This window comes from Staurois parvus, unplaced genomic scaffold, assembly GCF_062004578.1.
Source record: "Staurois parvus isolate SC_StPar_1 unplaced genomic scaffold, SC_StPar_1.0 ptg000660l, whole genome shotgun sequence".
Classification (NCBI taxonomy): domain Eukaryota; kingdom Metazoa; phylum Chordata; class Amphibia; order Anura; family Ranidae; genus Staurois; species Staurois parvus.
In genome coordinates this window covers 92,074-119,822 of record NW_028318456.1, presented here as the reverse complement: position 1 = coordinate 119,822, position 27,749 = coordinate 92,074, and the positions used below count along the sequence as shown (strand labels likewise).

Sequence of the window (27,749 nt, the reverse complement as noted above, 5' to 3'; positions counted from 1 at the left end):
CTTTACAGTGCGACTTTGGATGAGTGCAACTTTAGCTTTGACCAAGAATAATTGTTTCTGCTGTACAAAGTCGCACACAAGTCGCATGTACAACATTCAGGTGCGACTTTGGAGGGTTTACATGAAGTCTATGGCCCTCAAGTTGCATGAAAATCGGACCAAAGTAATGCAGGAACTACCTTGAAGTCACGCAGATCTGAATGGTACCCACTGGGAAACATGGGGGGGCGACTTGTGATGCGCCTTTGTACCCCAGAGTTGCATGACAAGTCGCATAAGTGTGAACGGAGCCTAAAGTGACATGCAAAGAGAAGTGTTCACATAAGATTGCTATTGACAGGAGTTTTTGCATTGGAGTCAATGGGTGGTGTTTTTACATTGAAGTCAATGGTAGGCGATTTTGCATTGAAGTCAGTGGGAGGTGTTATTGTATTGAAGTCAATGGGATGCAATTTTGTATTGAAGTCAATGAGAGGCAGTCATGGATAGAGAGCGACAAAATCACACCTGTGCTGAAATCTCACAGAAACCTGAATGACATGGAGATTTCAGTATACGTGTATACATATCTGTGAACCCAGACGCCAGGACGCAATTTCTTGTCGCCATGGTGACCTGGCGTCTGGGATTTGTCGAGCCCTGACCTAGGGTGGTCTGTATGCAAATAAAGTCTGCCTAGGAACGCCCACTCCTGCAGACTGACATCCACCCATCAAGTCATTTTGTTATTTTGCAAAACGCCTCTCAAGATCCAGCCCACTGCTTGCACCAGGACTGAGGACTCTTCAGAGGAGCCCTGAGACAGGGTGCTGTAATGTTTTCAGGAAGCTGCGTACAACACCCTGATCTGTTTGCATTGCATAGAGAAACACAAAGATCCAGCGATTAATCTGGGTATTTTTTCATCTTTATTTTAATTGCATGTTGACCGAGAAGGGGCAGGGAAGATGAACAATAACTGTTGTAAACCTCAGACATGAAATATGAACAAAGCATATCCCGCTATAGTGGGCACTTGTCTCAATTCAGAGCACTAAGTGTCATTTCTCTCTGCTGCTTTCTTCCTCTGCTACCTGCATGAGTCACATCTGACAAGTTTTCCTGACACAAAGAGATACAAAGGTGACAGGGATGGGAGCTCCAGCACACAGCCTGTGATTGACATCCTCAGCTCTGTTCCAGTGTGCTCTGTGAAGGGGTTGTGAGCCTTCCCTCCAAACAGCTCTCAGAGATCTCCTCACTGAGCTCTGCAGTATGTAATTTTAGCTCTCCGCCCTTCTGTTTTCTGACAGCTCAGGCTAGTTTTATAAATTCTGTAATTTGAAGGGATGTAGAGAAGAAATAGTGCAGATAAACAGGTACAACGTATGTAGGAGGGGGATTTGTATCACCTGAGGCCGGGCACTTCATTGGGTATATGTAGGTTTTACTATCACTTTAACCACTATCTGACACACACACACACACACTATCCACGCCACCATTCGCTGCCTCAGCTGTCAATCGTCAGGTCCCAGCTGATGATTACTCGCCAGCGTCCAGTGATTGCTGAGCATCTCCGACTTTGGGGGGGGGAACAACTGTTTGTACACAAAACAGTTCTCCTTCCTGTCAGCTCCTGCACACTGCTTTGCATGGCTTACAGTGAAGCACGGACACAGTAAACAGCACACAGTTAACCCTTTGATCACCCCTCATGTTAACACCTGCCTGCCCAGTGCCATTATTACTGTGTCAGTGTTTTTTTTCCCCCCTAAGCACTGATCACTGTATTGGTGTCACTGGGGATGTCAGTGACACCAAGTCAGTTCCCCCCTCAATGTCAGAATGCCTGCCGCAGTCCTGCTATAAATCGCTGATCGCTGCCATTACTAGCAAAAAAAAAAAAATCCCAGTATATATACCTCCATTTGTAAACGCTATAGCTTTCACATGGCCTAAATTTATGAAAAAATTTAGATTTTTTTTTTTTTGTAAATTCTTTTACTGGACACGTTTAATAGCAAAAAAAAATCAAAAATATTGTTTTTTTTTTTCAGTCTTCTCTTTTTTTTTTTTAGCATAAAAAATACACAGGCTATCAATACCACCGAAAGAAAGCTTAATTCATAGGAAAAAAAGGACGTAAATTTCATTTGGGTGCGTTGTTGCATAACCGCGCAATTGTCAGTTAAAGTAATGGAGCGCTGTAACGCAAAAAATGGCCTGATCAGGAAGGAGGGTAAATCCTCAGGATTGTAAGTGGTTAGGGCCTCTCACACAGGGCCTCTCTTACCGTATGCCCCTGCAAGGCCGTCTTTACCCTCAGGTGTTGTGTGCATCCCCGTACAGGCTGTCCCATTGATGTCCTTTGGGACACAGCTGCTGTGTCCCAATGTGACATCCGTGTCGGTGCATGTCCCCAGATATAGACAGTGTAAGTTCAGTGACACGCACCCTCATCTACATGGATGTCATGTAAAGACACAGCAACTAAGTCCATGCAGCCACTATGTGCCAATGGACATGAATTGGACTGCCTGCACGAGGAAACCTGGACCACCACCAATTTATTTATTTATTCCAGGTACTTACATAGTGCCATCAATTTACGCAGCGCTTTACATATATATTGTACATTCACATCAGTCCCTAACCCTCAAGGGGCGTACAATCTAAGGTCCTTAACTCACATTCATACATACACATACTAGGGCCAATTTAGACAGGAGCCAATTAACCTACCAGTATATCTTTGGAGTGTGGGAGGAAACCGGAGTACCCGGAGGAAACCCACACAGGGAGAACATGCAAACTCCAGGCAGGTGGTGCCGTGGTTGGGATTCGAACCCATGACTTTAGTACTGCCAGGTGGATGTGCTAAACATGGCCCTGCATGAGCGTATGGTTTAGTACACCTCTTATGAATGAGGCCTAAATGTCTTTCCTCGATATGGACTGTGATCTCTCTGGTCAGGGATTGCTGTGAATGGCTCAGCATTGTCTGTAATGCTCTGCAGAATATATCAGCACAGTATGAATGACTAAAATAAATGAACTCTGTCTCATAGATAAGCATTTTGCATAGGACTGCCAAACCTTCAACATAGAACTTGCTTAGAACTTACAGGAGCTTAGTGGGATAAAACATTTTTTTTGTTTTTATCCTCGTAATTTTTTATCTTTAAAGTGTTTCCAAAGGCTCCAGGTGTTTTACCTTTATGCATTCTATGCTTGAAGGTAAAAAGACCTTCTGTGTGCAGCAGCTCCCCCAGCCTCCTCAATACTTGCCTGAGCCTCATCGCGATCCAGCGAAGTGAATGACAGCCTCGGCTGTCCCGGGTCTCTGCCTCCTCATTTGGCTGAGACAGCAAGCGGCAGCCATTGGTTCTCGCTACTGTCAATCACAGCCAGTCAGCCAGTGAGAAGAGAGAGGGCGTGGGGGTAAGCCACTGCTCCGTGTGTGAATGGACACACGGAGAAGCGGGTGCACCCATAGCAAGCTGCTTGCTGTGGGGGCACCCGACAGACAGGAGGAGCCAGGAGAGCCTGCGGGGGACCCGAGAAGAGGAGGATCCAGGCTGCTCTGTGCCAAACCACTGCACACAGCAGGTACGTATAGACATGTATATTATTTTACAAAAAAAAATCACTTTAAAGCAGAACTATAGGCAAAACTTTTTTTTTTCTTACGTTTTGGATAGAATAAGGGAAGGTTACAACTCCTGTCAGGTTTTCTTTTTTTACATGCCATCTGTGTCCCATCAGGGAAAATTACCTTCACTTCCTGTCCCATAGCCACTACAGGAAGTGAGGAAATCCCTGCAAATCCAATGGGGTCACCAAAGCTAGTGGAATGTTTCCCCTCTATTACTGTTCTGGGGACAACCTGTTCTTTGTGATAAATAGGGTGAATCTCCCTAATAGTGGAACATACACACATAACCTGACGGGGGTTCTAATTCCTCCCCATGGTATCCAAAACTAAAAATAAAGTTTTGCTGTTAGTTATACTTTGACAGGAACTTTATAACAAGTAATATACAGTATATCTGTTGTGTGGCTTTTGATGAAAAGGTGTATTGGGTAAACTTTGTGTCTATCCCTCAAGAGTTGGTTCTGGCCAGCTCAGTGGATTGCTTTAAAAAAGTCCCGGATTCTTTCTTGGATACACAGAATATAACTGGATAGAACATTTATAGGTAAATTTGATCCAGGGAATATCCGATTGCCTCTCGGGGGATCGGGAAGGATTTTTTCCCCTACAGGAGCAAATTGGATCATTCTTTGCTGGTTTTTTTTTGCCTTCCTCTGGATCAACTGTGGGTGTAGGATTATAAATTTTTTTTTTTTAATGGTTGAACTGGATGGACTTTTGTCTTTTTTCAGCCAGACTAACTATGTAACTCACACTACATCATGCTAGTTGGCTGTATTTCTTGTATAGAAACAAATGGAGTCTTCATGCCCAGTATGAAGGAGAGATAAATCCGATGTATTACATAGAAAGTCTCATCTGGGGGAATCAAACAGCTCGGCATTATGTATGACCAAAGCTGTGCAAAGCCTTCGGTGTAGTTGGGTTGTTACATCATTGTAGAATATGTGGGCTCACTAACCTCCTCTCCTTCCGCAGGGTTGGGTGCGCTCAGTCCGAGCCCACAAAGAAGTTTTGTTCCTTCATATCAATGACGGATCTTCTCTGCAAAACCTCCAGATTGTGGCTGAGCCCAGCCTCCAGCACAGGTACCGGTGTCTGTTTTAGAGCAGAATAGTCAGTAATGAAAAGTGTAGGAATATCACACATGTGTATGTAATAGCCGCTTGCCTACCGGGCACTTTTACCCCCTTCCTGCCCAGGCCAATTTTCAGCTTTCAGCACTTTGTCTCGCTTTGAATGAAAATTGCGCTGTCATGCAACACTGTACCCTTTAAAAATAATTATAATTTCACACAAATAGGGCTTTCTTTTTATGGTATTTAATCAGCACTGAGTTTAAAAAAAAAAATTGGAAAAAAAACGCGTTCTTCTTCGTCTCTGTTTTTAAAATTTTTGCAAATAAATAAGCTTTCTTCATAAATTTCAGTCAAAATGTATTCTGCTACATTTCTTTGGTGAAAATACCCCAGATCAGTGTTTATTATTTAGTCTGTAGGAAAGCTAGAGTCCAAAAATCATGGTATATATATCTGACAATCGATCAATGCTGATGTACTGACGGCCAATCTCATTTCTTGAGGCCTGAAAATGCCAGGATAGTACAAATACCCCCTATATGACCATTTTTTTGGAAAATAGACAGTCCAGGGTATTTGGTAAGAGGCATGAAGCTGTAATTTTGTAATTTTTTGTCCCAATTTTTGGAAAATTAAGAAATTGAAAAAATAATTTTTTTCTTTTTTTTTTTTATATGTTGTCATCAGTCCAGTACAGCATTTATCATATAACTGGTGTGGCAGTGATCAGGGACACTGACTGGTGACCAGTATGTGGAAATAAAAAATATTTAATTTATTCTTTTTTCTATTACTATTTTTTTCTATTTACAATTTTTTTTTTCAACACACTGTGACCAGAGTAATACAATGTTAACAATGTGCATAGTTGTTTTTTTTTTTTACGCATTATGATTGCTAATACCAATGTTTTTCATTGACATTAGCAACCATTTTTACTGAATGAAACTGATTGATTTAGTCTTTTGTTGTGATTAGCTGTGATTGGGTAAAGCTCAACATATGGTACAGATGGGCCTGTCTGTACCATGTGACTGTTGTGACCAGTCACAGCTGACAACACAATTGTATACAATGGATGGCATGAAGCCATCCATTGTATACAATTGTCATGTGATCTGTTGTGGTTAGTCACAGCGGTGACAGGACACTGACAGCGGGCCGATGTAGTGATCTGTCCTCTACTGTGTCCCGAGGGCACAGCCGGTGACAGATCACGCTGCTGCACGGCTGCTTGAGCGGCACCTTCTGACAGGACGTCATATGACGTCCACCCAGAAGGAGGAGCGTCGCGCCCGGCCGTCAATCTGCTATAGGCAGAATGGAAGGTGTTAAGATATTCTTCTATCAAAGTTGCAATAGTGGGAATTTATCAAAACTGGAGCAGCTGTGCATGGCAACTGTTAGGGATCCAGGTATGACCAGAAATGTGTGGACTGACACAGGGAAGTAGCAGGCTTCAGGAACACAGGCGTAGTCAGGGCTGGAGAGGTGGAATGGTCAGGCAGGCTGCTAGGTACTGTCAGGCACCGCGCGGCGGGATCTCTAGTACCCACAGAACGGGATTCCCCAGGGTGCGGAGTCTAAGCCCCAGTCTGCCTTTTCACCAGAGCCCCTGATGGTGGGGATGGACTTGGCGCAGGACTGAGACCAGGTCGCGGCCCCTGAGTGCACCCAACTGTGGTAGAGGGGTCCGCCGAGGGTATGTACCGTGGGAAAGCCTGACGTGAAGAGGCTGGCAGACCTAGTAACAGGGACAGATCCGTGCAGGATGGATGGATGGATGGTCTGGGTAGCGTCAGGCAGGCCAGGTCAGCAACGTGCGGGCAGTGAGGTATCGGAGGAGCAGGCAGAGAATAGCCAGGGTCACAAGCCGGGTTCAGTAACTCACGGGCAGCGCGGTACTGAGGATCAGGCAGAAGGATGGTCAGGCAAGCCAGGGATCAAGCAGGAGAAGTCAGCAGAGATCAGGATCAGGCAGGGTCGGCAACAAATCAGATAGTCAGCAGAACAGGAACACAGGATACCAGGTACAGGGGCTCATGGGAAACAATACAATAAAGGCCCTGATCACAGGCCTGGTCCTGCTTAAATACACCTCCTGCAATCAGCTTCAGCTGATGGCTGACTGCAGGAGTGAGCTTCTGGTTGCTGAGAGCACCCGCTGGTCAGCCCTGGTACTGCAGCCCACACGGCAGGTGAGTCCCACCACCAGTGCTGAGTCCATTCCTGACAGCAACCAATCAACTTCTATTTTTTTTTTTTTTTTTCAAAAAAGCTCATGCCCTGATCCATACTAGAACGCAGTGCGGGAAACCCATGATCTGTGCACGTTTCCCACACCACGTTAACAAAGCACGGCCAAAACATTATGGAATTTAAAAAAAAAGCACTGCCCTTTCAATCTGCTGCAGGTGTCCATGCATTGTTAACACCCCAAACGCAGTGCGTTTGCCTGCCCTGAATCGCCTGGTACAAAACTACCATTTGATCCAGATGCAGTGCATTACCAAAAGTAGTGCATGCGTTAAGTTGGTGCGATTTCAGCCCATTCAAAATGAATTAGCCCAGTTGGCACAGCACTGAATTTGCATGGTAATTGCACTGGAATGCAGTGCAATTCCTGTACGATTCCTTGGCAATTTATAGTGTTAGGCTAAAGTAAAACTATAGTAAAAACTTTTTTTTTTTACTTCCATTTTAGATAAAATAAGGGAGGGGTTATGGTTTTTCTTTGCTATCTGTATACCTTTGGGAAGGTTTCCCTTCACTACCTCTCCTACAGTCAAAACAGGAGGTGAGAGGAAATCGCTACAAAGTAAAGGAATTAATTGGGGACTCCCAGGTCTCCAGAACTAGTGTCCCCATTGGAAGATTTCCCCTCTATTATTTTTATGGGGAAAACCCAAAATGTGTGGGTTTTATTCTACTTTCAATGATAATGGTACACAGGACGAACAGAGAGGGTGAATCTCCCTAATGGGGGCTATAAAGACCTGACAGGTGTTCTAATCCACCAACTTTTTAAGGGCAGCACTCAATCCCAGAAAAAAATGAATTATTTATAATTCACTACTTTTTTGGGGGGGATTTAGTGCTGCCTTTGAGAAGTTGGTTTAAATGTATGTTGTTTACCGGAACATATGGCAAGCGGCTCTGTCCCATGAAGGTTTCCTGAGAAAAGTCTCCTTTTCTATAATTTTTTTCAGTTTTGTGTTCTAATCCAACTCCATCCTTTTAGTTATTCTTTAAAGCAGCAGTTAAGTAAAAAAAAAAAAAGGTCCCCCAAGTTAATGTCATAACATAATGTGTACAGTGGATATAAAAAGTCTACACGCCCCTGTGATGTAAAAAAATGAGACAAAGATAAATCATTTCAGAGCTTTTTCCACCTTTAATGTGACCTATAAACTGTACAACTCAATTGAAAAACAAACAGATTTTTTTTGGGGGGGAAGTAAACATAAAATGATGTGGTTGCATAAGTGTACAGACCCTCTTATAACTGGGGATGTAGCTTTGTTCAGAATTAAGCAATCACATTCAAAATCATGTTAAATAGGAGTCAGTACACACCTGCCATCATTTATAGTGCCTCTGATTAACCCCAAATAAAGTTCAGATGTTCTAGTAGGTCTTTCCTGACATTTTCTTAGTCACATCCTACAGCAAAAGCCATGGTCCGCAGAGAGCTTCTAAAGCATCAGAGGGATCTCATTGTTAAAAGGTATCAGTCAGGAGAAGGGTACAAAAGAATTTCCAAGGCATTAGATATACCATGGAACACAATGAAGACAGTCATCATCGAGTGGAGAAAATATGGTGCAACAGTGACATTACCAAGAACTGGATGTCCCTCCAAAATTGATGAAAAGACGAGAAGAAAACTGGTCTGGGGGGCTGCCAAGAGGCCTACAGCAACATTAAAGGAGCTGCAGGAATATCTGGCAAGTACTGGCTGTGTGGTCCATGTGACAACAATCTCTGTATTCTTCATATGTCTGGGCTATGGGGTAGAGTGGCAAGACGGAAGCCTTTTCTTCCGAAGAAAAACATCCAAGTCCGGCTAAATTTTGCAAATACACATCTGAAGTCTCCCAAAAGCATGTGGGAAAATGTGTTCTGGTCTGATGAAACCGAGGTTGAATTTTTTGGCCAAAATTCTAAAAGATGTTTGGCCCAAAAATAACACTGCACATCACGAAAAGAACACCATACCCACCGTGAAGCATGGTGGGGGCAGCATCATGCTTTGGGGCTGTTTTTCTTCAGCTGGAACTGAGGCCTTAGTCAAGGTGGAGGGAATTATTAACAGTTCCAAATACCAGTCAATATTGGCACAAAACCTTCAGGCTTCTGCTAGAAAGCTGAACATGAAGAGGAACTTCATCTTTCAGAATGACAACCACCCAAAGCATACATCCAAATCAACAAAGGAATGGCTTCACCAGAAGAAGATGAAAGTTTTGGAATGGCCCAGCCAGAGCCCAGACCTGAATCCGATGGAAAATCTGTGGGATGATCTGAAGAGGGCTGTGCACAGGAGATGCCCTCGCAATCTGACAGATTTGGAGTGTTTTTGCAAGGAAGAGCGGGCAAATATTGCCAAGTCAGGATGTGCCATGCTGATAGACTCATACCCAAAAAGACTGAGTGCTGGAATCACATCAAAAGGGGCTTCAACAAAGTATTAGTGTAAGGGTGTGCACACTTATGCAACCATAATATTTTAGTTTTTTACTTTTACTTTCCTCCACCTAAAATATTTCAGTTTGTTGTTCAACTGAGTTGTACAGTTTATAGGTCACATTAAAGGTGGAAAAAGTTCTGAAATGATTTATCTTTGTCTCATTTTGTTACATCACAGAAACCTGACATTTTAACAGGGGTGTGAAGACTTCTTATATCCACTGTATACTAGGACATTATGAGAGATTTACCTTTTAATTTAGTGTAAAGTGTTACTAAGCCCACAACAGTAAAATCAGTCTGTATACGTAGTAAATCATATACTATTTATACTCACTGTGGAACCTAAAGGGTTAATCCTCCGCACTGTGTAAAAAAAGATGTTTGATCCTATCTTCTATGATCCTCCCCTTCTTCTACTGTTCCCAGAATAACTCCTGATAGAACAGAGGCTTGGAGGCAAGCTGCACTTGCTCAGTTTGGTGTGTATTACTAGAGCGTTTTTTTTTTTTTTTTTCTTGGGAAAGTGCATGCGATCAGCACAGGGACAATCAGCACTGTCCAGACTAAGGGTCAGGGGTCCTGCAGCCTCATAGGATGATCAAGAGAGAATGAAAATGCCTCCTACAAGCTTTAACCAGTGCTCTGCTGGACACTAGTAGAAGGCACAAGACTGCTATATACTGCTATATAAACTGCTAAAAGTTATTTAGCAGTTTCTATTTACTAAAATAATTGCATTTCCATGTTGTGTGTACTGTGGGAGACCAGATATAGTGAATGCAGGGTCTGGGGAGAGCGGATATAGTGAATGCGGGGTCCAGGGAGATCAGATATAGTGAATGCGGGGTCCTGGGAGATCTGATATAGTGAATGCAGGGTCCTGGGAGATCAGATATAGTGAATGCGGGGTCCTGGGAGATCAGATATAGTGAATGCAGGGTCCTGGGAGATCAGATATAGTGAATGCGGGGTCCTGGGAGACCAGATATAGTGAATGCGGGGTCTGGGGAGATCAGATATAGTGAATGCGGGGTCCTGGGAGACCAGATATAGTGAATGCGGGGTCTGGGGAGATCAGATATAGTGAATGCGGGGTCCGGGGAGATCAGATATAGTGAATGCGGGGTCCGGGGAGATCAGATATAGTGAATGCGGGGTCCGGGGAGATCAGATATAGTGAATGCGGGGTCCTGGGAGATCAGATATAGTGAATGCAGGGTCCTGGGAGATCTGATATAGTGAATGCAGGGTCCTGGGAGATCAGATATAGTGAATGCAGGATCCTGGGAGATCAGATATAGTGAATGCAGGGTCCTGGGAGACCAGATATAGTGAATGCGGGGTCCTGGGACATCAGATATAGTGAATGCAGGGTCCTGGGAGACCAGATATAGTGAATGCAGGGTCCTGGGAGATCAGATATAGTGAATGCGGGGTCCTGGCAGATCAGATATAGTGAATGCAGGGTCCTGGGAGACCAGGTATAGTGAATGCAGGATCCTAGGAGACCGGATATAGTGAATGCAGGGTCCTGGGAGACCAGATATAGCGAATGCAGGGTCAGTGGAGACCAGATATACTGAATGCAGGGTCCTGGGTTTAGTAACACTTTAAGCCCTTCAGCGGCACGCTGTCACATCTCTTGGCACTTCCATCTTCACCCGGTCTTCCTTCTGGCCTCATGAGCTCTGGCAGTGTTAATGGCCATGCCGCGATGACGTCACTCCCACCCATGTGCACAGGAGTTATGGTCGCTGCACAGTGCTCTGTATTGTCTGCACCCTCAGGGTGTCCTCAATTCAGACCGCAGTTGCAGATATAGCGAATGTCTCCTAAGTGGTGCACGTTTACGAAGTATTCATTATATCTACAGGTAATCTTTATTGTGACCTTACCTGTAGGAATACGTGTCCAAGTGGTGTTTACTACCGCTTTAAAGGCTATGCCCCAACTTTTAAATAAAATAAAGAAATGGACATTGTTGCAGGAAAAAAATGTGTTTTTATTTTTTTCACAGGAGCCTGCAGAACATTGGAAAAGTGTTCAGTAGATGGGAATCACAATGCCAGGCTCCTGCAGGCTCTTTCTCCAGCTCCCAGTGTGTACAGATGTACAGACTTTCAGTTACAGAGCTGGATGAAGTGTCAATGGACTACAAGTGCGTTGATCACCATACTTGGGTTCCAAGTCCGTCTGCCGCAGTGGAAGATGGGACTTGTAGTTCATTCATTCACAGATTTCTGCAGATTTCAACAGTGACAGCTACTGTGGGGAAGAGGAACCCCCGTACACTGTCATGGAGGTGGGGGGGATATGTTGATGGTAGGCCCATTTGTACCATGTTACATGTATAAAATGTAGTGTAGTGCAAAAGATAGTCAGCTTTTAAAGGATAAGCTCACCTTTTGCACAAAAATAATAAATGCACATTTTTTTTGCAGGTAAAAAATGTGCATTTATTATTTTTGTCTGCAGGAGCCTGTAAAGCTTTGCACCAGTGATCAGTATATCGCTGGTGCCATGCAGGTCTCCTGCAGATCTGTCAGTATATCTGTTTTACCATATGGGATGTACGGGCAAGCAGATATACTAACAGGAAGATTCAATGAACTACCACGGCGCTCCACAAGACTATCAGGATTTGCAGTTCATTCATTCATGGAGGACTGTGAATGAATGACGCTGCCGTGTGGGCGGAGCCTGGCACAGCCTCGCTGTTTTCAAATCTGACAGCTAGTATGGGTATCTCCCCCCCCATACTTCTGTCAGAGGAAGGGGGGGCAGCGGAATGTAGTTGCAGCATTGGAAACATGTTACATGTTCCACCCTAAAAATGGGTGAAACATGTAACATGTTTCCAAAGGTGAACTTATCCTTTAAGTGAATAAGGTGCCTGATTGGTTGTCATGTACAGCTGTTGCAGATTCTAGCTGCTTCACTTTCGATACATTTCTATCATTGCATTTGTACAATGACGCTTGCAGACTGACATTTTGATGGCCAATTTGACAGCTGTTGCTGCTTTGTAATACATTTCTGGTAGTAGTGTCGGGGGAGAGCTGCAAGGCCTAAGAGATGCATCCTGAAAACTTTCTGTTTGTAAAAGAAGGGGGGGGGCGGTGCAGAGGGAGGAGAGGTCACTTGTTTGTCAGCACACTAATGCCGGCCATACATGGTTCGAATTCCGAAAGATTTTTCGTCCATAAATCGGAAACGTCGTTCGCTCGGTAATCCGATGGTGCCATCATTGATTTTGAAAATCGACCGACCAAGTCATAAAGTTCACCCCATATAACAGGCGACTTTCTGTTCCTTCCAGGTCACGGCTCATGCTCATATACTTTTCGGAAAAACGATCGTACGATTTGACCATCATTGAGTCGAAAATCAGTTGTTTTTCACAAATTTTCCAACATGCTCGATCACCGAAAAAGGGAGAAACCACGAAAATGGGCCGGTGCCATTGACCCACTAATAGAGCGAAAATCGGCCGATTATTCTTAGGTTTGGATTTACGGATGAAAAATCGGTCAAATTTCGACCCATGTATGGCCTGCCTAAAGCTTGCATCATGTGATAAGGTAGCATACTTTGCAAGCCAGAGCCGGTTGTGCTTTGTGAACCCATATGGAAGAAAAATATATTTTAAATATATTTTAAAAATATTTTCCCCAAATATATTGCCATATATTTGCAATGCTACAACTTTGACCATATTCAAAATATATTTCAATAAATATATTTACCCTTTTGGGTGGAGCTCCGCTTTAATGTCAATAATGAGCATGTGTCAGGAATAGACTTGCCAATGGTGGTGGGACTCACCTGCCTTGTGGGCTGCAGTACCAGGGCTGGCCAGCGGGTGCTCTCAGCAACCAGAAGCTCACTCCTGCAGTCAGCCATCACCTGAGGCTGGTTGCAGGAGGTGTATTTAAGGAATGGCCAGACCTGCAGTCAGGGCCTTGGTGTATGTTTCCCATGAGCCCCTGTATCTGCATCCTGTCTGCTTCCTGCCTGATTCTGCTTGATCCTGACCCTGAATGAACTCCGCCTGTCCTGACCTTGGCTATTTCTGACCACTCTCCTGCTCCTTTGGTACCTCGTCTGCCTGATTGTTCCTTACCCGGCCCGTCTGACTACGCTCTGCCTACGCCTTTGTGTCTTGTCTGCCCGATGGTTCCTGACCCGGCCCGCCTGACCACTCCACCTCACCAGCCCTGACTGCTCTTATCTGTGTACATTCCGTTATCAGTTGGAGGTTTGGTTTATATTGTGCGTTATATTTGTGTATAACCCTTAATAAATTATATTGTTACACCATACTTGAGCCTGCGTTTCCCTGTGTCAGTTCACGCATCTCTGGTCTTACCAGGAGCCCTGACAGCATGGCCCTTCACTGTATAAACTTGCTGCCATTGAGTCACGGCCGCATTTGATCGCACTGAGAGCCAGTTCCCTCGCGCTATTCACTATTCTCCGCACTGTATACATGAAGGCAGCTGGATTTTTGGAATTCTGCTTTTCATTTGCACATGATGTTTTGTCAGTTGATCAATATTGCTAATAGGGTTGAGGTTTACTGTTCTTAATTATGTCCTAACTGCTGTATGGCTACATGTTAACTTTAAAGTAGGGATCCACCCCAGAGTCTGGAGCAGCACCTGGCGAGCCGCTGAGAGCTTGAGCCAGCCGCTCCCTCCCCCTGCACAGCCCAGCGCTCCAACGAGTAATTTATTGTGTTTGTGTGTCTGATACTGCCAGCAAGGGCTGTTAAAAAATCTGACAAGTTGGCTGTCAGATGAAAGCGATCCAGTGGCTCTGCAGCGGCCGGATCGCTTTCACACACCCCTGTATGTACCAATCGGTCCCCTATGTGATAAAAAAAAAAAAGTTTAATGAAAAATCGGTGTAAAAAAATTAACCACTTCCAGACCGGACACTTTTACCCCCTTCCTGACCAGGGCAATTTTCAGCTTTTAGCGCTATCACACTTTGAATGACAATTGCGCGGTCATGCAAAACTGTACCCAAATGAATTTTTACCATTTTTTTGAGACAGATAAAGCTTTATTTTGGTGGTATTTATTCACCACTGGGATTTGTATTTTTTTTGCTATGTAAATGAAGAGTCCAAAAATTTTGAAAAAAAGTGTTTTTTTTTATAAAATTTTGCAAATAAATAATATTTCATCATAAATCTTAGCCAAAATTTATTCCGTTATCTTTTTAGTAGAAAAAAAAATTATCCAAATTAGTTTATAACCAAAAATTATAATTTTTAAACTTTTTTTTTTACATTTTTATTTTATTTTTTTATATTATTTTTTTTTTTTTTTTTTTTTTTTTACATACTGTCACCCTAGCAGTACAGTGTCACCATGGTGACACTGTACTACTTGTGGGGGGTGATGAAGATTTTTTTTTTTTTTTTTTTTTTTACACTGATTGCTTTTACACCCATATAGGATGTAAAAGCAATCATTTCTCCTCTCTGTCTGCATTCTTGCACTCATTAAGAAGTATTGAGTGAGCTGTGATTGGTCACAGCTTGTCACATGGTACAAGGCTTTTGTGAATAGCCTTGTACCATGTGACCTCTGTGATCATTCACAGATTTCACACGTAGTAAGCAATGATGTCACAAGGGACATCTTGCTTACTAGTTTGCATGTGATCACTGATTGGCCAATCGGTGATCACATGATCGGGACCTCGTACGGAGGTCCCATCCGACGATCGGTGTTTCACTGAGTCCGGAGGACACAGCGGGCACCGGATCGCGGTGCTGAGCACTCCCAGGGAGCGCGCACAAGCAGGGTGCGGGGAGGCCATTTATAAATGGCCACCCGACCCTGCACTGCCACCGTCCGGCCGTTTATATGCAACGGCCGGTCGGGAAGTGGTTAAAATCACACCCAAACACTTAAAGCTCCGTTGGCTGTACTTCTTCAGATCATAGGAGTGCAGTTTGTTCTGCATTCCTGTGACCCGTTTTCAGCTGACAACAGGCTGAACCCCGATGTCGGCTGATGTCACTCAGCCGGTCCGGGCTGGGGAAAGATCCCGATTTTAAAGCCGGGATCCACCCCAGAGTCTGGAGCCGCTGAGAGCTTGAGCCAGCCGCTCCATCCCCCTCCTCAGCTCAGTGCTCCTGTGAGTAATTTATTGTGCGTGCGCACCCTAAAGTTTGTGCATTTTTTACTTAAATTTTGCATTCCATAAAAAATTGTGCTAATATTGAGTGACATAAAAAATTGGAACTACTGCTATTTTATTCTGTCTGCTTTCAGAAAATATGTTTTGGGGGTTTATGAAATTATCAGGCCTAAAAAGATTTTTGAAAAAAAAAAAAGTGCAAAAACGGCTTTGGCATCAAACAGGTTACAGGTTTATAGGATTATTGTAGAAAGATTGTAAAGCTGTTCATTGTCTCTCTAATATGCCTCCATTTGTTTCCTTTTAGCTCCATCAGTTTCGGCAGTGCGGTGGAAGTGTCGGGGGCTCTGGTGAGTAGTATCGGCACCAAGCAGAGTGTGGAGGTCAAGGCAGAAGATATTCGAGTGATTGGAGAATGTGACACCAAAGTAAGATGTTCTCTATAATTCCAGATTTTCTGGATGGAACCGCAATCTTCAGTTAATTCTAATAATGACCATACACATAGCAATTCCGATTCTTCAGTTTCCATTTTAGTCGATCACCTGATGCGCTGTTTTCAGTCAAGCACTGGCGCGGTCAGATTGAAGAATCCATGATGGTTATCAGATTGCTCTACAGGGTTTACAATTATGAAATTATATATAAAAATCCCCCTGCGCTCCACAGAACCTAGTGAGTGAGCTGCTATCACCTTTTCTCTATACCCCAAGATATGTGAAACAAATTATATTAGTGGTGAAGCGCTCAACTAAAATAATCAAAGAACTAGTGCAATAACCCCTTTATAAATATACGCTGGTGAAAAAGGTGATAAATACTACCTCTTATACAAATAATACAATAATAACTAGTGCAATATCCTCATCACTGTATATTACATCCCTAGTGGTGTAGTGATTAATATTACTTAAACTGTGCAAAAAAAGGTACTCAAATGCAATTAATCGGACCAATTTAAATAAAAAACAAATAGGATGGTGATGCCACACTGTGCAAAAACATAAAAAGTGTTCAAAAATTATCACTCCATGCTGCAATAGTGCTCTTCGTGAAATCTTGACGTGACTCCCCTCAATGATAGCCAAAATGCCCCCTCACCTTCCACATTCGACCCTTGCAGGTCACAGAGCTTTTTTTATATATATAATTGCCAGATTTATTCTCCTCCACTGCCTCCACCGACCATGATCCTCCTCCAGGCAGTAAGTAATACTCCAAAAGCTCCCCTCACAAAACGGACTCTGCCAGATATAATTCTCCTCCACTGCCTTCACCGCTCAAAATCCTCCTCCAGGCAGTCAGTTACACTCCAATACCCCTCATAGAATGGACACAGGCACAGGGCGCATATGAAAAACAGAATCACATCTCCATAGTGCAACACCGTTTAATACACTTCATCAGTAGAATCGAACATTACACTCACATGTCCTTCAGCAAGGTAAAGCAGTTCCCATGTACTATGGGTGTATACAGGTGTCCAAAGATGGCGTCCGAACCCGGAAGTACGTCACCCCTATACGTCGACGCGTTGCGCCACAGTCACGTCTTCAGGATACCGTATTGGATGGCCGCACTTCCTTATAACCGCTCTCCTAATCTACAAGGGGCGTGCATATTAACTCCATTTTCATGGAGCCCTCTACACAGGACGTCCGCGATCCGCCGCTACTTCCCCTACTTCCAACAATCAATGAAGGGCATGTATATCTATATTTACAAGGATGACCCATGTATAACGATATGCTTTAATAATACAATTAACCCCCATTAAAAACTTTTATTGCCCCATATTTAATATTTATTAAAATAGGTATATAATATATACCAAATACCAATCATAAGCCAAAAAGGGATTTATTCAGGGAATAAACCGATATAGGTATCAACACACCCATATCTACTACCAATACTTCCCTACTCCTAATTATTTGAAACCCCCATTCCATACGCTAAATTTAATACATTATATTTATTTTAAACACATTAATTTGAAGAAATATTACTTAAATAATCAATTCCAATAAAACCATGATTAAAAATCTACTAAAAAAATCTAAAAAATATATAAAAAAATATAATAAAAATCTAATACAGAACTCCTGTATACTACCCATACCACATGTACACATAGATGAAATCATACATTTCTAAAATCGCCACATCTCGCATCTTAGGTTTTAACCAAATATTATTTAAAAGTCATTAATGAAACAATTGAGGTCAAATTCAATATTTAAACCTCTAGGTGACAACGTTTGCATAAAATAAATCCACTTGGACTCCGCCTGACTAATTGTTCTCACTTTGTGGCTTCCTCTCCAATGTTTTTTATAACGCTCTACCCCCCAGAATTTCAATCCCGAGGGATCATTACCATGATGGCTCGCAAAATGTTTAGAAACATTATGTTTTGGGTTCCCCTTCAGTATATTTGTCACATGTTCTCTTAATCTCACCCACAAAGCCCTTTTAGTGCGTCCCACATACTGCAGACCACAGTTACACTCTAGAACATAAATGACCCCTTCGGTTTTACACGTAATGAAATCTTTAATCTCAAATGGCCTACCATTGCTATTGGACGCAAACTCTTTCTTCTTTTGATTTTGCCCTTTTGTGGCTTTGCAGACACTACATTTTTTGCAAGGAAAAAAACCGGTGACATTAAACAGGGTACCTTCTCTATTCGTCTTAGGTGGATCCAATACGTTCTTCATAATTTTGTTCCTTAAAGTGGGGGCTCTCCTATAGACAAACTTGGGTTGTTCTGGCAATATATTGCCTAATAACGGATCCATTTTTAAAATTGGCCAATGCTTCTTAAAAACATTTTGAATTTTTTTATATTGTAAATTAAAATCCAGAATCACCGCTACTTGATCAACCTTCTCCTTATCATCACTCTTTATTTTATTCCCAATAAGTATCTTTCTATCCATATTGGCCACCTCCAATTTACTCTTCTTAAGATCAGACACAGCGTAACCTTTGGATGCAAACCTTTCTTCTAAAATCATGGCCTGAGTATTATAATCTTTTTCATATGTGCAATTCCTTTTTAACCTAATGAACTGGCCCTTTGGAATATTCACCACGAAGGAAAATGACAGCTCTCTATCGGGATGTAACCATTCCGGTCCACATCCTTAAAATGCGTTATGGTACTAATAATTTCCCCTTGTACTTGGATGTCCAAATCTAAAAATTGGATGGACTGGTTACTGCATTTCCATACAAACTTTATATTTTTATTGTTATTATTTAATTGTTTCAAAAAATCCATCAGTTTGCTTTCATCCCCTTTCCATATGATGAAAACATCATCTATGTACCTTTTATACAACGCCAGTTCAGCAGGTTTATCCTTATATACCGAATCTTGTTCCCAGTGGGCCATGAACAAGTTTGCCACACTTGGGGCAAACCGAGCTCCCATGGCTACACACCTAATCTGTCTATAAAAAACTTTGTCATACCAAAAATAGTTATGACTCAGACTAAAATCCAAACATTGTATAATAAATTTCCTCTGTGTCCAATTCAAATTACTTAATTCCCTCAGACCCCACCCCGTAGCTTCCAGTGCATCCTCATGATTGATAATCGTATATAACGAGGATACATCAGCGCTAGCCAATATTATGTTAGAGCTCCCCTTTTCCTCTTCCAGAAGCTGAATTAGATGTTTGGTATCTCTCAAAAACGATACCGTATTCTGGACCAATGGTTGTAAAAAGGTATCTATATATTGGCCCAATCTAGCCAATACCGATTGGATACCGTTGACAATAGGCCTCCCCGGTGGGTTGGCAGGATCTTTATGCATCTTAGGAATTGTATAAATTACTGGTATGCGACAACATTCTGGTACCAAATATCTACTTTCCTTACTGTTTAATATTTTTCTCTTTTCACCTATTTTAATTAACTGTTCCAATTCTTTTCTATATATCCTTGTGGGGTCTTTTAGTAATTTCAAATAAGTGTCCGCATCATCCAATTGCGCCTGTAATTCACTACAATAGTAGTCCTTGGAGAGTACAACAATTCCCCCTCCCTTGTCTGCCGGCCAATTTTAAAAATGGATCCGTTATTAGGCAATATATTGCCAGAACAACCCAAGTTTGTCTATAGGAGAGCCCCCACTTTAAGGAACAAAATTATGAAGAACGTATTGGATCCACCTAAGACGAATAGAGAAGGTACCCTGTTTAATGTCACCATTTTTTTTCCTTGCAAAAAATGTAGTGTCTGCAAAGCCACAAAAGGGCAAAATCAAAAGAAGAAAGAGTTTGCGTCCAATAGCAATGGTAGGCCATTTGAGATTAAAGATTTCATTACGTGTAAAACCGAAGGGGTCATTTATGTTCTAGAGTGTAACTGTGGTCTGCAGTATGTGGGACGCACTAAAAGGGCTTTGTGGGTGAGATTAAGAGAACATGTGACAAATATACTGAAGGGGAACCCAAAACATAATGTTTCTAAACATTTTGCGAGCCATCATGGTAATGATCCCTCGGGATTGAAATTCTGGGGGGTAGAGCGTTATAAAAAACATTGGAGAGGAAGCCACAAAGTGAGAACAATTAGTCAGGCGGAGTCCAAGTGGATTTATTTTATGCAAACGTTGTCACCTAGAGGTTTAAATATTGAATTTGACCTCAATTGTTTCATTAATGACTTTTAAATAATATTTGGTTAAAACCTAAGATGCGAGATGTGGCGATTTTAGAAATGTATGATTTCATCTATGTGTACATGTGGTATGGGTAGTATACAGGAGTTCTGTATTAGATTTTTATTATATTTTTTTATATATTTTTTAGATTTTTTTAGTAGATTTTTAATCATGGTTTTATTGGAATTGATTATTTAAGTAATATTTCTTCAAATTAATGTGTTTAAAATAAATATAATGTATTAAATTTAGCGTATGGAATGGGGGTTTCAAATAATTAGGAGTAGGGAAGTATTGGTAGTAGATATGGGTGTGTTGATACCTATATCGGTTTATTCCCTGAATAAATCCCTTTTTGGCTTATGATTGGTATTTGGTATATATTATATACCTATTTTAATAAATATTAAATATGGGGCAATAAAAGTTTTTAATGGGGGTTAATTGTATTATTAAAGCATATCGTTATACATGGGTCATCCTTGTAAATATAGATATACATGCCCTTCATTGATTGTTGGAAGTAGGGGAAGTAGCGGCGGATCGCGGACGTCCTGTGTAGAGGGCTCCATGAAAATGGAGTTAATATGCACGCCCCTTGTAGATTAGGAGAGCGGTTATAAGGAAGTGCGGCCATCCAATACGGTATCCTGAAGAAGCCACGTGACTGTGGCGCAACGCGTCGACGTATAGGGGTGACGTACTTCCGGGTTCGGACGCCATCTTTGGACACCTGTATACACCCATAGTACATGGGAACTGCTTTACCTTGCTGAAGGACATGTGAGTGTAATGTTCGATTCTACTGATGAAGTGTATTAAACGGTGTTGCACTATGGAGATGTGATTCTGTTTTTCATATGCGCCCTGTGCCTGTGTCCATTCTATGAGGGGTATTGGAGTGTAACTGACTGCCTGGAGGAGGATTTTGAGCGGTGAAGGCAGTGGAGGAGAATTATATCTGGCAGAGTCCGTTTTGTGAGGGGAGCTTTTGGAGTATTACTTACTGCCTGGAGGAGGATCATGGTCGGTGGAGGCAGTGGAGGAGAATAAATCTGGCAATTATATATATAAAAAAAGCTCTGTGACCCGCAAGGGTCGAATGTGGAAGGTGAGGGGGCATTTTGGCTATCATTGAGGGGAGTCACGTCAAGATTTCACGAAGAGCACTATTGCAGCATGGAGTGATATTATTTGAACACTTTTTATGTTTTTGCACAGTGTGGCATCACCATCCTATTTGTTTTTTATTTAAATTGGTCCGATTAATTGCATTTGAGTACCTTTTTTTGCACAGTTTAAGTAATATTAATCACTACACCACTAGGGATGTAATCTACAGTGATGAGGATATTGCACTAGTTATTATTGTATTATTTGTATAAGAGGTAGTATTTATCACCTTTTTCACCAGCGTATATTTATAAAGGGGTTATTGCACTAGTTCTTTGATTATTTTAGTTGAGCGCTTCACCACTAATATAATTATGAAATGATGTCTGTTCAATCGCAATTATTCTTTCAGTTTCGTAAAGTGGATTCACCCTCAAGGGAGACTTCCCTCCCCTTCTGCTGCCTAGGTGAATGCCAAGCAAGGTCCTCCTTTTGCCTCCTGGGATATGTACTTCACATATCCCAGGAGGCTTATCACTTCATTCAGAAAGGAGGAGGGGAACGGGCCTAGCGCTGCATCATCAGGAGGCGCTCAAACTGAACCAGGGAGAGACGGCGGGCCTTCCAATGACGTCGCACAAGACCATGGCATTGCAGGACAGAAAGGTGTCAGAATACAAAAGAATCTCGGCAGGACAACACTGGATCCTCTGGGTGGGTGAGTATCAGGAATGGCCCACCTAAGCCATACGGTAAGCTGGGGAAGGGGGAGGGGAGAGGTGGCCAAAGATCCTCCTTAAATTTATTTAACCGTGATGATCAGATTCAATGGAAGGGTGCCTTCGTTTCTTCATTCGCTCTTGCTCCCATTGGTGAAAGCCAGTTTAAAAGTTGGCAATACAATTGTCAATTTGATCCCACAATTAGAAAATAGAATGGATGTTCTTAAAACACAAATTCTACTAGTGTATGGCCAGCTGAAATGTCCTTTTAAGCTGTGTTTCTCAATCTTTTTTCAGGCACGGCACCCTTTTAAAAGTATACAACATATTGAGGCAGGTTTAAAAACAACAGTCCCACTAGATGAGAAAAAAAAAGTCCTGATTGTATAGAGGACAGGAAAGTGTAACATGCAGAGGTCAGGAAAGTGTAATGGACAGAGTGTGGGGGTCAGGACAATGTAACACACAGAGGGAAGGGTTATGGACAATGTAACACACAGAGGGCAGGGATCAGGGAGGAGTGTGTCTGGTAGTTGCTTTAAAATAGAGAGAGTTCATCAGTGTATCCAGCCCCAATGATGTCAGATTAGATGAAACACTTAGGGCAGAGTTGTATGCACTGATAGAGTGGCAGTGTCCTGGGTGAGTCAGAAACGGAATGTCCCGTGTGCAGGGGTCTGGAAAGTAACATACAGAGTGCGAGGGCCAGGGTAATGCAGCACGCTGAGTGGGGGGGGGGGGCAGGGTAATGCAGCACGCAGCGTGCGGGGGGCCAGGGTAATGCAGCACGCAGCGTGCGTGGGGCCAGGGTAGTGCAGCACGCAGTGTGCGTGGGGCTAGGGTAGTGCAGCACGCAGTGTGCGGGGGGCCAGGGTAATGCAGCACGCAGCGTGCGGGGGGCCAGGGTAGTGCAGCACGCAGTGTGCGTGGGGCTAGGGTAGTGCAGCACGCAGTGTGCGGGGGGCCAGGGTAATGCAGCACGCAGTGTGCGGGGGGCCAGGGTAGTGCAGCACGCAGAGTTTGTGGGCCAGGGTAGTGCAGAGTGTGTGTGTGGGCCAGGGTAGTGCAGAGTGTGTGTGTGGGCCAGGGTAGTGCAGAGTGTGTGTGTGGGCCAGGGTAGTGCAGTGTGCGTGGGGGGGGCAGGGTAGTGCAGTGTGCGTGGGGGGGCCAGGCTAGTGCAGAGTGCGTGGGGGGCCAGGCTAGTGCAGAGTGCGTGGGGGGCCAGGCTAGTGCAGAGTGCGCGGGGGGCCAGGGGAGTGCAGAGGACACACACATCACTCTGCATCTGTGGAAGTTTAACGATCCTGAAAGCCAATCAAACGGCCAAGGCATGTAAACCCAGAAGGAAGACTGAGTGAAGATGGAAGCCATGTCAGCGGTGACGGAACGTGTCGCTGGAGGGCTTCATTTTAGGGTACTTCTGCCATAATGTGCTAGTAATGTGCACTGCATACTAGTGCGGTATGACATTCTCCTGCAGGGGCCAATTTTTTTTTGTTGTTTACTACCACTTTAAGGGTGGCTACATTGCCTTGCAGGGTCCTATAGAGACCTGCTGTAGCTATGCTTTCATAAGCGCTGTCTGGAGAGAACTACAGGATGATGAGAGGATGATTACGACATGACATGTGGAGCAGAGGAAGCAGGAGGTTGCAGATTTAAAATAATGTGTTTCTGGACTTTTCTGGTAGTAACCATTGTCCCGTGCAACATTTATCCATATCTATGTTTCTGGAAAACGTGAAGGCTTTAGTGCCACTTTAAAAGTGCTTTATGTGTTTTAACAAAAAGACATATGCTTTCCCAGTACACTGGTGTGAATGTGACCTACGAGAACAGAATGCTTTGGTATACTTACTACTAGAACAGTGGTTCTCAACCTGTGGGTCGCGACCCCTTTGGGGGTCAAACGACCCTTTCACAGGGGTCGCCTAAGACCATCGGAAAACACATATTTCTGATGTGTAAAGAGCAGCTGCTGTGCTGAAAGCAGCTGCTGTGCTGAAAGCAGCTGCTGTGCTGAAAGCAGCTACTGTGTTGAGAGCAGCTACCGTGTAGAAAGCAGCTACCGTGTAGAAAGCAGCTACCGTGTAGAAAGCAGCTACCGTGTAGAAAGCAGCTACCGTGTAGAAAGCAGCTACCGTGTAGAAAGCAGCTACCGTGTTGAAAGCAGCTACCGTGTTGAAAGCAGCTACCGTGTTGAAAGCAGCTACCGTGTTGAAAGCAGCTACTGTGTTGAAAGCCGTATTGAAGGTAAAACGACACATGAATTATAATTACTGGGTAAAGAATTTTATGGTTGGGGGTCACCATAACATGAGGAACTGTATTAAAGGGTCGCGGCATTAGGAAGGTTGAGAACCACTGTACTAGAAGATGTTTATTTTGTTTTTGCAGGATTTTCCATTTAAAATTAAACAGCACCACCCCCCAGAATATATTCGGCAGTTTCCTCACCTGCGCTGCAGGACCAACACGTTTGGATCCCTACTGAGAATTCGCAGTGAAGCCACAGCAGCCATCCATGAGTATTTCAAGGTAGCGTGTGTGTGTGTGTTTGTTTTTTAGCAGCTGCTTTTGTGAAGTGCATTGTGTGTAAGGGCTTGTGTACATAAGTGTTGACAAATCTTGATGTTTTGCATTTGAACACATGCTAGTGAGTAGTGCTGGGTTCAAATGCAAAGATGGGTCTAACTTTCTTCACCTTCCATTCACATATATCTCAATAGGACCTGCTGTGTTAGAAGAAACACAACCCCAAACCACAACCCTAGATGCAGGATTAAAGTAAAACTATGGCGTCCCATTAAAAAAATATTATGTGCTGCAGCTTCTTCTCCTTTTTCCAGTTGCAATGGGCATTCTTTCAGGACTGGGCTTTGCTAACGATGTGCAAACGCAACTCAGTCCTGAAGTACTTTGAGCCCAGCCTGCATGATGGTGCACCCCCCCCCCCCCCTAGCTGTCTGGGCTCACAGGACATGGGCAGAATGACAGAGTGCTGTGTTCTGCCTTAAGAGGACAACCAGTTCTGGACTGAGGAGGAAGCCAGAGCATGGAGAGTGTAAGGCAGGCCATACATTATGCAATTTTCTTTTTCCTTCAACCGGGGTTGAAGGATAGAAAATTGCTCGATCTCCCCATCAGTCAGTGTTGATGGAGGAATCCTTCCCACAGCTCTATCGTGTTCTGCCAGCAGGGAGCCTTCCCCACAGGCAGAATGCAGTGATCACTGCTGGTGGCTATAGCTGCTGGCATTGATCGGGTGGAAAAATCCCAACAGGCTGGTTGTACCAAAGTCGCTTGATGGATCAACTTCAGTACAACCAGCCTGCCCTGCCCATAGATGGATTGACTTTCAGCGGGTTCCTGCTTAACCAGACAAATTTCGATCTGTCTATAGCGGCAGCTGTTTGGGCTCACAGGAGATGGCAGAATGACAGAGTGCTGTGTTCTGCCTGGAGAGGACAACCAGCACTGGACTGAGGAGCAAGCCAGAACATGGAGAGTGTAAGGCAGGCCATACATTATGCAATTTTTTTTCCTTCAACCGGGGCTGAAGGACAGTAAATTGTTCGATCTCCCCATCAGTCAGTGTTGATGGAGGAATCCTTCCCACAGCTCTTTCATGTTCTGTCAGCAGGGAGCCTTCCCCACATGCAGAATACAATGATCACTGCTGGTGCCTATTGCTGCTGGTATTGATAAGGCGAAAAAATCCTGACAGGCTGGTTGTACTGAAGTCATTTGATGGATCAACTTCAGTACATCCAGCCTGCCCATAGACAGATTGACATTAAGCCGGTTCCTGCTGAACCAGACAAATTTTGATCTATGTCTTGCTTAAAGGGGAAGTTCCGCTGTAAGGACTGCTCCCCCGCTCCCCATTAAAGATTGGCACCTTTGGGGAGCGGGAACCCGAATTTGACAGGTACCCGCTCCCACTTCCGGTCCGATCACCTAGGCGATCGGAAGCGGAAGGTGTCCTCCCTCCCTCTAGTCTTTTGGGACACGTGACAGGTCCCAGAAGACTACAGGACCATTCATAAAGCGCAGCCCTACTCGCGCATGCGCAGTGGGTACCCGGCTGTGAAGCCGCAAGCTATTACAGCTGGGTGCCCACACTGAAGATGCCGGCCTCCTGGAATACAGGAGGGCCAGTGAAACGAGCTGCGGGGGTGAAGGAACAGCTATAACTCTTGTAAATTTTTTATGCCCAGCTCTGGGCCTTAACAAGCCACTTTGAGAATTGTTCAGGCTTTGCAATGTATTTTGAAGACTTTGCATTTGAATACGTGATAAAAACCCCAACCCAATACATGAGACTTATTACTTCTGCCACCAAAGCAGCTTTATAATTTGAAAGCACAGTGACCTGAGTATATACTAATATTTAGGGCCTGCAGGAGAGTGTAAAACTGGATACTAAATTGGGTTCACAAATGCCCTAGGGTCCCCTGTTTTCACTCAAATCTCACTAAGCAGCCCAAATCTCACCATTATCCATGTTACTTCTGATGTCCCGCTCTGGGTACTTTTGGAACTCCCAAATTGCGAGTCTATTCCTATTACAGCCTTGCTATGGCTTCCACAAAAAACACTCCCAGCCTCTGTTATGATCCGCCAGGTGGTGCCTCCGGCTGCCCACTTGTCAGACCTACCCAAAGCGTGGAGTCTAAGTCCCGGTCTGTGCTTTCGCCAGGGCCCCTGATGGTGGGGATGGACTTGTAACAGACCAGGACCAGGTCACGACCTCTGAGCAGGCCCACCAGTGGCAGAGGGAACCTCCGGGGATGTATAGGTACCGGGAGAGCCAGATGTGAGGAGGCCGGCAGGACCTAGCAGGATGGGTCACGAGCAGTGGTCCCGTGGGGTAAGCGAGGTACAGAATCGGCAGGCAGAGAGGAGTCAGGTCACACGCAGGGTCAGCAGGATAAGTCAGTCCGCAGATAGGTCAAACAAGCCGGGAGTCAGGAGGGGAGAAGGCAGAGTAGTCAGGGCAATCCGGGTCAAACACAGGAGAAGGTAGCGTAGTCAGGACAATCCGGGTCAAACACAGGAGAAGGCAGCGTAGTCAGGACAATCAGGGTCAATATTACAGGTTCAGGAACTCAGGATCACAGATAGACCTTGCGGCAATCTGTGACAGTGCAGGGCATCTTTAAATATTGCGCCCTGCACTGTCATTGGCCACACGAGGCGCGCCCGCGGCTCCTAATGCGCATACGCGGCGTCCTGTCAGCCGTGGTCCGCCGGGACCTGGTGCTTGTGTCCCGGCGTGAGCCGCCGCTAGTGCGCGTGCGCCGGGGGAGGCGCCGCGGCGGTCCCTGACAGCCTCCCTGAGCCCTTTAATGTCCCAAAGCTTGAAATTTGGGACTCAGTTTGGTACCTGGGCAACCTCCTGTCCCCTTTCCAACCTTTGTTACCAGTCCTAAATAACCCACTCCTCCCGCTGGGACTGGAACAACCAAGAACAATTACATGATGAGTGATGCATGGTTTTACACATGTACATCATTTTCTGTCCGCCTGCACCTTCCCTTCTTGGGCCTACCTACAAGAACTTCATGAAGCACCCTCTTAGGAGTTCTGTCGATACCTTCAAATTTGACACTGGATAATGATATTATATCGAACCTCAGCGTTTCCTTTTAGGAAAACAACCT

At 44.0% G+C, this 27,749-nt stretch overlaps 1 protein-coding gene across 4 annotated transcripts in view; it reads left to right on the top strand.

Annotated features, from left to right (window-relative positions):
* The window catches only part of LOC149448737 (asparaginyl-tRNA synthetase-like), a 115,281-nt gene that overhangs the window by 3,335 nt on the left and 84,197 nt on the right, over positions 1 to 27,749 (top strand). For all 4 annotated transcript variants that reach the window (XM_089651711.1, XM_089651712.1, XM_089651709.1 and 1 more), the window contains exons 3-5: positions 4,616 to 4,725; positions 15,872 to 15,992; positions 24,481 to 24,621. In XM_089651711.1, coding sequence (XP_089507837.1) covers positions 4,616 to 4,725; positions 15,872 to 15,992; positions 24,481 to 24,621 — 372 coding nt within the window. The remainder of the gene's footprint in view (positions 1 to 4,615; positions 4,726 to 15,871; positions 15,993 to 24,480; positions 24,622 to 27,749) is intronic.